Source organism: Leptonychotes weddellii, chromosome 11 (genome assembly GCF_054177405.1).
Source record: "Leptonychotes weddellii isolate Sample4059 chromosome 11, ASM5417740v2, whole genome shotgun sequence".
In the NCBI taxonomy this organism is placed as follows: Eukaryota; Metazoa; Chordata; class Mammalia; order Carnivora; family Phocidae; genus Leptonychotes; species Leptonychotes weddellii.
The window spans coordinates 57614905-57626967 of record NC_138379.1 but is presented as its reverse complement, the minus strand read 5'-3'; the positions used below and the strand labels follow the sequence as shown (position 1 = coordinate 57626967).

General features: G+C 39.1%; 1 protein-coding gene and 1 pseudogene across 2 annotated transcripts in view; one reads left to right on the top strand and one right to left on the bottom strand.

The window, feature by feature from the left end:
- Nucleotides 1-7694, bottom strand: part of CCDC81 (coiled-coil domain containing 81) — a 42895-nt gene extending 35201 nt beyond the window's left edge. Inside the window, exon 1 of one of the 2 annotated variants that reach the window (XM_006736206.3) lies at nucleotides 6778-7694. In XM_006736206.3, the coding sequence (XP_006736269.1) occupies nucleotides 6778-6856 (79 nt within the window). In that variant the 5' untranslated portion in view covers nucleotides 6857-7694. The remainder of the gene's footprint in view (nucleotides 1-6777) is intronic. The other variant, XM_081798980.1, reaches the window with a different exon arrangement.
- Nucleotides 1050-1660, top strand: LOC102730863 (thymosin beta-4-like; annotated as a pseudogene).
- Nucleotides 7695-12063: the final 4369 nt, after the last annotated feature.

Below are 12063 nucleotides of genomic sequence, written 5' to 3'. Positions count from 1 at the left end.
TATTGTCTCTGTTCCTTTCTGGTCTATGTTACTTTTGGGCTCTCTCTTTGCTTAGAGCACCCCTTTCAAAAAATTTTGTAGGGCTGGTTTGGTGATTGCAAATTCTTTTAGTTTCTGTTTGTCCTGGAAGCTTTTTATCTCTCCATTTTCAATGACAGCCTTACCCTAGCCTTTTCTTAATGACCCATTCAAAAAGCATTTATGGAGTGTCTACTCTGTGCCATCTGATAAATATAAACCTTCATTCATATACCATTCTATAACACAGGAATAAAGTCAAGCACCATTGAGGCAGGAAAGCCTGTTGTCTGTACATTAACTGTCTCCATACTTCTGTTTTTGCTTAATTCTTTTTTCTTGGCTGGGGGGGATGCTCATTAATAAGAGATTTTGTGTGTGTGTGTGTGTGTGTGTGTGATCTTTCTCCACAACCCTGCCCAGATGATAAACTCCACGACAGCAGGAACCTAAGTTGTTTGGTGCACTGAATCTTTGTGTACTATCAACAGTGAGTAGCATGTAATAGCCTTCAATATTTTTTAACTGTCTTATGTCCATAGAACATCATTACTAAATCTATAAAGCAATATATTCTTTTTCTAATTGAGATTCAATTGACACAATATTATATTAGTTTCAGGTGTACATGATTCGATATTTGTCTATATTGCAAAATGATCACCATATTTTTGCTTAATTTTTGACTTGCTTTTCATTCTCATTTGTTAATGTTAGACTACCAGCTGTCACCACTCTCTGCTGCTAGTGCTCTGCAGAACCCCTACCTAATCCTAATTTACTGCTTCTGACTTGCTGTGTTTTTTATTTCAACAGATATACTAATATTATCTCTAAAACAATAGCATTTAACCACAGACCTTAGGGTAGGGACCCAAGCAAGGTCTTGAATCAGTGCATAGACTTCTCACTATCTGCTCTGAATGATCAGAGAGAGGTCGTCTATGTTTTTCTTGTTCTGAGCTGTGTTTCCCCCCCCAAAAAAAAACTGTGGAAGAAAAATAAGTAGTTGCCAATAACTAGTGTTAAATATGGGATATGAAGGTATACTCTAGGTATAACCAATATTTAGAAATACAGAGACTTGGTGGTGGGCACTGCAGAATGGACTTCGCTGGCTCATGCGCCTCACTCCCCTTCCTCTGCAACTAAGTCTGACAAACCCAATATGGCTTAGAGTGAGAAATTTGATAAATTGAAATTGAAGAAGACAGAAACTCAGGAGAAAAATCCACTGCCTTCCAAAGAAACAACTGAACAGGAAAAGCAAGCAGGTGAATCTTAATGAGGCGTGGGCAGCCAATATGCATGGTACATTCCACAAGCATTGCCTTCTTACTTCTTTTAGCTGTTTAACTTTGTCAGATGCAAAGAAGTTGAATCAAGTTTAAACGGCTGTGCTGCCCTTTTTCACATCAAAGAATTCAGAACTACTGACAACGAAAACCACGCTTGCCTCTCCCATCTGCCTGTCTGTGTGGCAGGGAAGGAAAAGAACTGGCATGTTGGTAAAGGAAGAAGCTGGGTGGGAGGACAGTGAAATCTAGAGTAAAAATGAAGCTGGTCCAAAGTGTCCTGCAGGCTGTAAAATGCAGTTTAACCACAGTGCCATTTTTTTGTTCAAACAATTTTAATTATTGGAATGCACAATTATTAATATACAAATAAAAAATTTTTAAACCTGGAAAAAAAAAAGAAACACAGAAAATTAAGTATGTGTTGACATCTCCATTCCAAACCCAATGATGTGTATATATTAAAGATACTTTCCAGGGGCACCTGTGTGGCTCAGTCAGTTGAGCATCTGACTCTTGATTTCAGCTCAGGTCATGATCCCACGGTTGTGTGATCCAGTCCCGTGTTGGGCTCTGTGCTCAGTGGGGAATCTGCTTGAGATTTTCTCTCCTTCTGCCCCTCACCCAGCTCATGCTCTCGTTCTCTCTCTCAAATAAATAAATAAAATCTTAAAAAAAAACAACAACTTTCCATTGAGGAACTCTTTGCAAATCAAGAGTGTTATGTTTTATTTTTTTTTTAAAGATTTTATTTACTTATTTGACAGAGAGATAGAGAGAGAGCACAAGTAGGCAGAGAGGCAGGCAGAGGGAGAGGGAAAAGCAGACTCTCCACTGAGCAGGGAGCCCGACGTGGGGCTTGATCCCAGGACCCTGGGATCATGACCTGAGCCGAAGGCAGCCTCTTAACTGACTGAACCACCCAGGTGCCCCTAGAGTGTTATGTTTTAATTCTCAAAATAAAAGATCAAGAACAGTGACATTTACCAGGTTGCCACTTTGGGATATGGATGCAGTTGGTGACAAAAGACAAATTCTCTCCCCACTTTGGAAACTGCTTGATTTATTTGTATAACTTTTATTTCTTTTTTTTCCTTTTTTTAAAATTTAAATTCAATTAAATAATTAAAATTGTTTGAACAAAAAAATGGCACTGTGGTTAAACTGCGTTTTACAGTTCAAAAAATAATGTATTATTTGTTTCAGGGGTATAGGTCTGTGATTCATCAGTCTTACATAATACCCAGTGTTCATTACAACACATACCCTTCCCAGTTACCCCATCCCTCCACTCCCCTCCAGCAACCCTCAGTTTGTTACATATGATTAAAAGTCTCTTATGGTTTGTCTCCCTCTCTGGTTTCATCTTGTTTCATTTTTTCCTCTCTTTCCCCTATGATCCTCTGCCTTGTTTCTTAAATTCCACATGTCAGTGAGATCATATAATTGTCTCTCTCTGATTGACTTATTTCATTTGGCATAATATATAACTTTTATTTCTAATGGCTTAAACCACTACTTAAGGCAGGGAAATTGCAATCTTTTAATTCCATTATATCAGGGTTATAAATATTTTTATTAATATGCCAGAGAAGGAATAGGTAAGCAATGAGAAGTAGCAGTGATTCTCATGGGCATCTGGGAACAAGTTGGGTGATAGAAATTCACTCACCCACCAAAGAAAACTAGGGTTGCATGCTACAGTGAGCCAAGTGACAAGATTACAACCAAGTGTTTCCTCTGCTCTGCTCCATCCTACTGTATTCCCCACTCTTTCCCACCACCATAGACAAAAGAATTCTACTTCTGGTTGCTAAGAACTAAGAAGGTCTTACAACCAATCCCAATTGTATACTGAGTCAAAATTTTCATCATGACCAAAAATGTCATTAATTTACTAATAATACAGAATCTCCATACCCAGATTTACATGGAGACCTTTCAAATTAAGTCAAAACTATTAAATCTTTCACCTAGACTCATGATAGGCAGCTCAAATTTCAGGAAAACAATCTATACCAAAAGGAAATGATTTAATTAGAGCCAGGAGAAACTATATCGCTTGCAACCAAACCCTAATGAAAAGACTTGACTGAGCTTAACTGGAAATTTGAGGATCATCTTTCTTCATTTGGATAATATATTCAAGTCATGGTGTTTTACTCTATACAATCTAACAGGCAAAGTTATATAAGAGCAGAGTTTATTATTCTAAACCGAAATTTGCTATTTCTTACTGAAGAAAAAAAGAAAAGCTGCACATCATTCCCTTTAGGAAGCTTTAGGGTCCTGCACTTCAATTGGAATAGACAGATTTGAAAATCTTACAAACTATGATTTTAACTTTAATTTTTCTGACATCCCAAAGTCAGAGAGGATATCACTAAATCTCAAAACACAAAGAATTGTAATCCAGTCTAAGAAGCAAGTTAAAGAATATGCTAATTTTATATTTTAGAGAAAGGTGTAATACCAAGAATCACTATTATGAAGAAATAATCCCTAGACATACCTTCTATACTCAGTTCAACCATTACTTGACTTCAAATTCTAAACATTTTATGCATTCAAAACCATATTTTTAAACACAGCGCCAAGTAGCAGGAATACTGTATTTTATATATGATCACTATAAAAAAGAACTAAGTGTCCATTATGTAAATTATGGAATAATACATGCTTGAAATAGATATTAATACCAAATATAAAAGATAAGCTCCCTGACTTCGTAAGACATCTTCTAAAATTAAAATACCGACACACAAACAAAGCAAAATATTCAAGAATGATTTGAACAAAGAAACATATTCCCAGAGCATAGTGCAGTGAAAAGATCAGTGTGTTGCACTGAAGACCTACAGCCGTCCTGCCTCCGAAGATTGCTAGCTATGTAGTCTTCAAAAGTTTGACCGAGTTCACATCCATAAAATGATGACAGGACCTTCTAAGTACCATAACTACATAATACTTAACTTCGGTGAAACATATGGAAGTAACAGGACTCAATATATACAATGATGTAAAGTTAATTTATGTGTTTTGCTGAGATTGGAAGTTTATCCTCATCTCCTTCACAATGGGTCATTTGTGAATGTTAATAAGTAGTTACTTGACTTCTGTTTCTGTCCTTCAACCAATAAAGCTCTTGCTGAGGTCCCCAATGGTCTCCTTTTCAATAGATTCAATAGATATGTTTAATTTTCACCTCTCTGACCCCTCAGTCATATCTAACACTGATGACCACTCTCTCCTCCTTTAAACACCTCTCCTGTTGACTTTTGTGACAACTACGGTCTCTTGGGTTTTCTTCCTACCTGTCTAGCCATTTCTTCTCATTCTCATTTGTAAGCTCATCTTCCTCAACTCAGCCATTAAATGTTGGAATTTTTGGGCACCTGGTTGGCTCAGTTGGTTAAGCGTCTGCCATCAGCTCAGGTCATAATCCCAGGGTCCTGGGATCAAGTCCCACATGGGGCCCCCTACTCAGTAGGGAGTCTGCTTCTCCCTCTGCCCCTTCTCTTCCCTCCCACCCTGTTCATGCTCTCTCTCTCGCTCTCTCTCTCTCAAATGGGTAAATAAAATCTTTAAATAAATAAATAAATAAATAAAATGAATGTTGGAATTTTCAAAGGTACAGCTCTCGGCCTTCATTCTTCACTCCAGACTCTTCTTAAACAGTCACACCCATGCCCAGGGCTTTAATGACCACCAAAATGCTGATAACTCCCAAGTGTTTTTTTAGAAGCCCAGACGCCCTCCCCATTTTCAGGTTCTGGACCTGTGTATCCAACTGCCTCTTTGGATATCTCACAGAGACTCTTCACGTGCTCAAAACCAGCATTTTCTTCCCCTTAAATCTTGCCCTGTATCCAGGGTTTCAATCACAATGACTGCCACCATCATCTATTCAATTATATAAGCCAGGAACTCAATTCATCCTCAAGACTTCTTTCTCTCCCACCCTCCTATCCAGTTCACCACCACAATCTGTAGATTTTACCTCTAAATAGCCTTTCAGTCTGTCTACTTCTCTCCACTTTTACTGCTACCAGTTTAGACCAAGCTACCATTCACTCTCACTTAAGTTACTGTTCTAGGCATCCTTGACCCTCCAATTCATTCTCCACTTGGCAAACAAAGCAATCTTTTTCAAAACACAGACTTGATCACGTCATTCAACTCCTCCTTTAGCTCCATGCAAAACACTTAACGGCCTTCAATCAGGCTTAAAATAAAGGCCACTATCCTTTATATGATTTACAAGGCCCTGCAACACCTGACCTGTTTCTCCAGCCTCCTTTAGAACACACTCACTCTTACACTTACAAAGCAGCCATTTTTACTTTCCTTCAATTCCTCAAGTCACCCCTTGCTCCCTCTCATCAACACACTCTTGTTTTTTCCTCTGCCAAGAACACTGTTGCTTCCCCTCCACTCCCTACCATACTGATCCATCTCATCTATTTAACTGCAACTCATTCTTCACACGTTAGCTCAAATCTCTTCTTCAGCAAATCTTGACACACATCCCCATCCTCGCCCTCAGTAAAAGTTCCCAGTGTACCATGCACCTCCTCCTTAGTAGCACTTACTAATTGTAAATTAATATTTATTTCTGTGATTATTTGGTTAATGTGTATCTCTCCCCCACTAGACTATAAATTCCAAGGTTTTTGCTCACCATCAGTTCTCTGGTACCCAACACATAGAAGGTTTTCAAAATCACTCATAAATAAATTAAATATAAATTTATAAATATGGCAAATATTTTTTAATCCATAAAACTATTAATGCTTCTTCTGGAATTATTGTAACAGGAAAAAATAGGAGTGATGCAGGGGAAAGAAAAGAGACATCTACTCCTATTTATTTTTGTCTTCTTAAGTCATTTGGTTAAAGCATAGGCAACATCCCTAAATTACAATGACTTGATAGTAACAATAGTTTCCATTTCTGGAAAACCAAGGGCTCCCATTGCTTACAGACATCTCAGTGTCACTTTAGGGGGACTCTTCTAAGAAACTATGCTTTTGATCAAGTCTAGTAAGATTTCTATAAGAAGCTGCCGAGTCTTCTTCCAACCACCCAGCTCCTTTTATGATCATCTCACTTAACACAACCCCAAAACATCAAGGGTAACCAAGGTAGCCTTTTCTTTGCATGAAGTCTGAGAAGGAGCCATTTGGGGTGGTTGTTTTTAGCTAACATTTATTGAGCACTTACTTTGTGCTAGTACCCAAGTTAATACATTAAGTCCTTTAATCAAAATCCTCAGCTGGCCCCTTTCCCTCATTAAGGCAGTCAATAAAGAAACTGTCTCTGGGCATCCAACATGAGCCTGCTGTGATTACCAGCTGGTTGCCAAGACAACATGGCCACTCCAGAGGATAGGGAAGGAGATTTTCCACCTCCGCACAAGCGGGTTAAGATCCAGCCCCCAGGGCCCTCGCCCCACATCGCTTACCCTCCTGGCTCAGCGACAGCAGCGTGGGCAGCACCTGCCTGCCCAGGTCTTGCACGGAAGGGACGATGGTGTCCAACATCACAGGTCTCCAGTTGGCTAGGTGCTCAGTCCTCGATGGGTCTCTTCTTTCTTTATATGGAGTTTGTACAAAAGTGATTTTCCCACCCTTCAATCCCCTCTCCTCAGAGCTTTGGATGTACCTTAAAAACAAAAATTACCAAATCTTGATTTTTTTTTTTCTTTCTTAAACGCTCTTTCTCGCTGTCCCTCCCACCATGCGCTGGCTCTGCCTGAGTGGCTCCCACCGCAGGAAGCCTGAGAGCTGTCCAGCACCAGTATGCAAATCCAAGCCCTTGGGGCCACCGAGAGGCCCAGTGAGAGGTTGAGCGGGAGCTAAGAGCTGGCAAGGAGGACTAAGGGAGGGAAGGCCAGCCGCAGGGAGGGCGAGGTGTGTTGCTAGGACGCGACAAAGGCTTGCTACGTTGCTAGAGTGTCAAAGCAAGGCCTTGGCCCCGCCTCCTATGATGGGTCGGGCGGGGCCCCACGTTGCCCGGGTGATTCCAGAGCTTCCAACAGCGAGTTGGGGTGTAACTTCACGTTTTTATCTTTGTTTTTTCTTTCCCTTCTTACCCTGGGCAGCGAAGAGACTTGCTCGCTTTTTAACCACCTTGGACCAATTTGGGAATACCTTTTAACCCTAGCGGTGGACATTTGAGTCCCCGGATCTGTGTGAGGGTTGCAGTTTGAACTGGAGCTTGTTTCTCGCATTTGGTTTTCTTGGGCTCTCTTCCGAGGAAATGGAGAGCTGGAGGACTGGGGAGAGAAACTGACGTTTCTCTAATGACAGTCATTTTTTAATTCCCTGGACACTGCACGAATGTCATCCTACAGACTTGTTTTAATACTCTCCCCTCTGCTGATAATGAATTATCCCAAAGTGAACACACACATAAGCCCCACCCAGGTCAAGAAATAGAACTCTTGCACCCATCACTCACTACTCAAGATTAGGCAAGCTACCCTACCTCTCTGATGTTCTCTACGAAAACTGAGAGTTAATAAAACAAAAGTCACACAAAGAGTTTTCCCAGAGTGTGTCCCACAGAATACTAACTTCTTATGGTATAAATAAATGATAAGTGGAAAAAGGAAGGGAGGGAGAGGAAGGAAGCCCTATCACCACAGAAACACCTCATTCCTCCTCCAGGCATTACTCCAACAAACATGATAAATTTGTTTTGCCTGTGTTTGAACTTTTGGAATCATATAATATGTATTCTTTTGTGTGTGGCTCTGTCATTCAACTGTGAGATTCTCCATGGCTTCTGTAGTAGCAATTTGTTCATCTTCACTGTTGCATATTATTCCTGTGCATGAATATGGCAGAATGTATTTATCCATTCCACTGCAGAGGGAACATTTGAGTTATTTCCATTGGGGGGCCAATAGGAACAATGTTGCTGCAAACATTCTTGAACAAAACTTTTGATGTACATACATACTCATTTCTTATATATATACAATTAGGAGTAGATTACTGGGTCATGGGAAATGCAGATTTTAACACATAATGCCAAGCAGATTTCCAAAGTGACTGTTGCAATGGTGGTGGGAGGGAGAAACTTCTGGCACTTCATGTGAACAGAAACTAGGGATGTTGGATGGCCTGCAATGTACAGGACAGTCCTATACAATGAAGACTGTTCCATATTCTGCACTATGTTGAAATATCTCATCAGACTTCCATATAAGAAAAAAAAAGGATGGGGCGCCTGGGTGGCTCAGTTGGTTAAGCGACTGCCTTCGGCTCAGGTCATGATCCTGGAGTCCCTGGATCGAGTCCCGCATCGGGCTCCCTGCTCGGCAGGGAGTCTGTTTCTCCCTCTGACCCTCCCCCCTCTCATGTGCTTTCTCTCAAATAAATAAATAAAAAACCTTTAAAAAAAAAAAAAAAGAAAAAAAAAGGATGCTTATGAACCTAGAAAAAAACCCACTTTAAGTGCAAATACAAAGAAGTTTCTGCTTAATTTCAATATCACTTAATTTCCTAGAAACTCAAAATCCAAGTAAACCGGGGAATTACGGCTTTTTTTTCAGGATTTAAGATTATGCCTTTTTTTCAGGATTTAAGAAGAATTCTTCACTATTTAGGAAAACTATAATCATTATGATCAATGAGTCTAGTGGCTGTTGAGTAGCCAACAGACTTGAGCCAGACTGCATTTGTAGCTGTAGCATTCATAGTGATTCTTCCTGTTGGTATAAGCATGTGGCAACTTCATTTGCCTTCCAGCATAGTCATGCCTAGACATGTATATATTAAAATATACATTACTTACATTATACTAGAGTTCGGACTTTATATTCTTTTTTTTTTAAGTAGGCTCCATGCTGGGAATGGAACCCAATGCAGGGCATGAACTCACAAACCTGAGGTTGAGAACTGAGTTGAGATCAAGAGTTAGATGCTTAACCTACCAAGCCACGCAGGTGCCCCCTTTATAGTCATTTTTAAATGGTATGGGTAAATAAGCTGAATTATCCATAAACCTCACTTCAGGATAGTAACAAGGCATTCAGGCAAAATATTTGTTATAAAAAGGATTCATTGTGTCTAATAGGCCTGAGAACCTCTGTGCTAAAAAAGACAAGCTCCATAACTCAGCTTTTCTCTCTCTACCTTCTACTAAGAAGCTCAGAACTAGGTTTTAGGCCTTGCATAAGCTAGTTTCTTGGAAAAATAATTTCCTCCCACTCTCTCTTTTACCACCTGCCTCCTGTCCCTAGTCTATGATGGTGTTTAGTCTTCAAGCACTTATCTTTGCAGAATAGGCTGTCTTAAATTCTTTGGGGGAAATAAGGGAGGAATGGAGCAGCGGCAAACAATAGGCAAACTCTTTTGTGACAGTTGTCCTGACAATTGCTGAGCAAGCTAATTTTTAGTGGTCATATCAGCATTATTATTCAATCTTAAGATAATGAAATTGAAAAAATATATATTTTTTAGAATAATAGATTGGATTGACTTAAACATGATGATGATACTTCTAGTCTCTAGAAAAGCTGTCTTCAGTTTCAAAAAATGGTTATGAATGACTGCTGATTATTAGTGAATTATAGATGACCAAAGAAGGATCTACAAATGATGAAGGCAAAGACCATTCTTTCAACATCTTTTCCTTTTACCAAAGGTATCTTGACAAAAGAGGCTGTGGAAACACACGTGACCCAGTGTTTACTAGCAACTTGAATGAGCTATAAACATGTATCCTGAAAAAAAATACCCTTTAGTTGATAACAAAGCTCAAGCAAACATTGCAATTCCACTGCTTGGAATTTGCTCTTTGGATACACCTGCATGATACAGACAGATATATATATATATATATGAAACATTGTTTGTAATGCTAATTATTAGAATTAACCTAAGATAATCATCACAGGGAACTAGTTAAATCATAAATTGTACTTTGGAATACATGTTGAAGAGTTTGCTTAAAAGAAAGCTGTTCATTTATGTGCTGATATTTTAAGTTTCAAGATGTATTAAGTGAAAACTTGTTGCAGAATAGTATTAATAATATGATACTATTGTTTCAAGTATATATATACATGTTTATAAATTCATAGAATATTTGAGGAAAGATATATAAAAATATTAATAGTGGTTATTTTTGGATAGTGTGGAGTTGTGTATGGAGAGGGAGGAGTTCAGAGAACTTTTAGGTTAACTTTTCTCCTTTATTTACTGTTTACCAAGAGCATGGATTATCTTAGTAGTAATATTTTAAAGATAATTTGCCAAAGAAAGAGAAACAGAAGACAGAGAGAAGTAAAAGCAGAGTGCCGGGATTTATGAAAACACTGAAGGAAACAAACAGGGCCAAAATTTTCCAAGGTACTTTAATATACATACACTTTTCTGCAAGCTTCAATTCACCTTGCAAAACCCAATTGAATGGACAGTCACTTTTACATAGACCCCAAAGCATACACAATATTCAGTGGCTTGTATTAAAGGCAACTTGGAAACCTATTAAAAAAGAAAACATTTGTGGGGTGCCTGGGTGGCTCAGTAGTTAAGCATCTGCCTTCGGCTTGGGTCATGATCCCAGGGTCCTGGGATCGAGCCCCGCATCGGGCTCCCTGCTCAGCGGGAAGACTGCTTCTCCTTCTCCCACTCCCCCTGCTTGTGTTCCCTCTCTCGCTGTCTCTCTCTCTGTCAAATAAATAAATAAAATCTTAAAAAAATAAAAATAAAAAATAAAACATTTATAATATTCTTTTTAATATTATACAACACAGAATAAAAGTTTTCAATAAATAATTTAACCCACATCTATTAAGTATCTAATATGTGTCAAGCACTTTGCTAGTTGGTAAGAGGAATACAGCAGAAGAAAATCCCTACACCATTCATTTGCCATTTAACAAATATTTATTGAAGAAAGTTCTAAAATCGGGATCAGGGTTCCTAAGTCAATGTGTAAATTGAAAATTCAATAAATGAGCAAAATTACTCTAGAAATACCTTCTTAGGAAGGCACCATGTTAGAGACCCAGATAGCATCACTTGGTTCATAGACCCAATACAGCCAGTTTTTCTCTCCAGTTTTGGATCAGATCATTTTCCTGTGAGCATGTAATGAAGCAATTGGTTTATGATGAGGAAAGCAGTCTTGTCTGAAAAATTTAACCAAATAGTAGAATTGCACTCAGCACAGTGAGATGCCATGGTAGGTACTCGGGAACTGAGATAGACTGAAAATATACCAGATGCATATCTCCAATCCCTTGCTTACTCAAGGGCTTATGCAGAAATGGACTTGTGGTGGATTTCTACCACATTAACTTACCTAAGATGGAACTGCATTTCCCAGAATTCCCTTCCCTGTATGGCTCTAGGATAAGGTTAGTAAAAAGAGAAATTTGTGTGAGATTTGAAAGGCAGAAGTAAAGCTGAAGACATTTTTATGTTCTGAAGATCATTGTAAGGCCAGACACTGATCTGCTGGCTCACCATGTAGGCATGGGCCAGCAGCCTGGCCTGCACTCTCCAGCTCCCACCAGATCTCCTCCTTCAGCTCCTTTGAATCCTCAAGTAGGTGCATGTTCAACAGTGTGGCCAAAGGCACCACCTTATCCTATAGGTCACATGTATCACTGAAGTTAGATACAATGAGAGACAAATACAAGTCCCAATTTGTTCCTACAGGTTCTAGTTTGTCCTCATGGGTTCCAGCTTATCCTCACCAATCCCAGTCATTTTTTTATTCTCCCCCATTT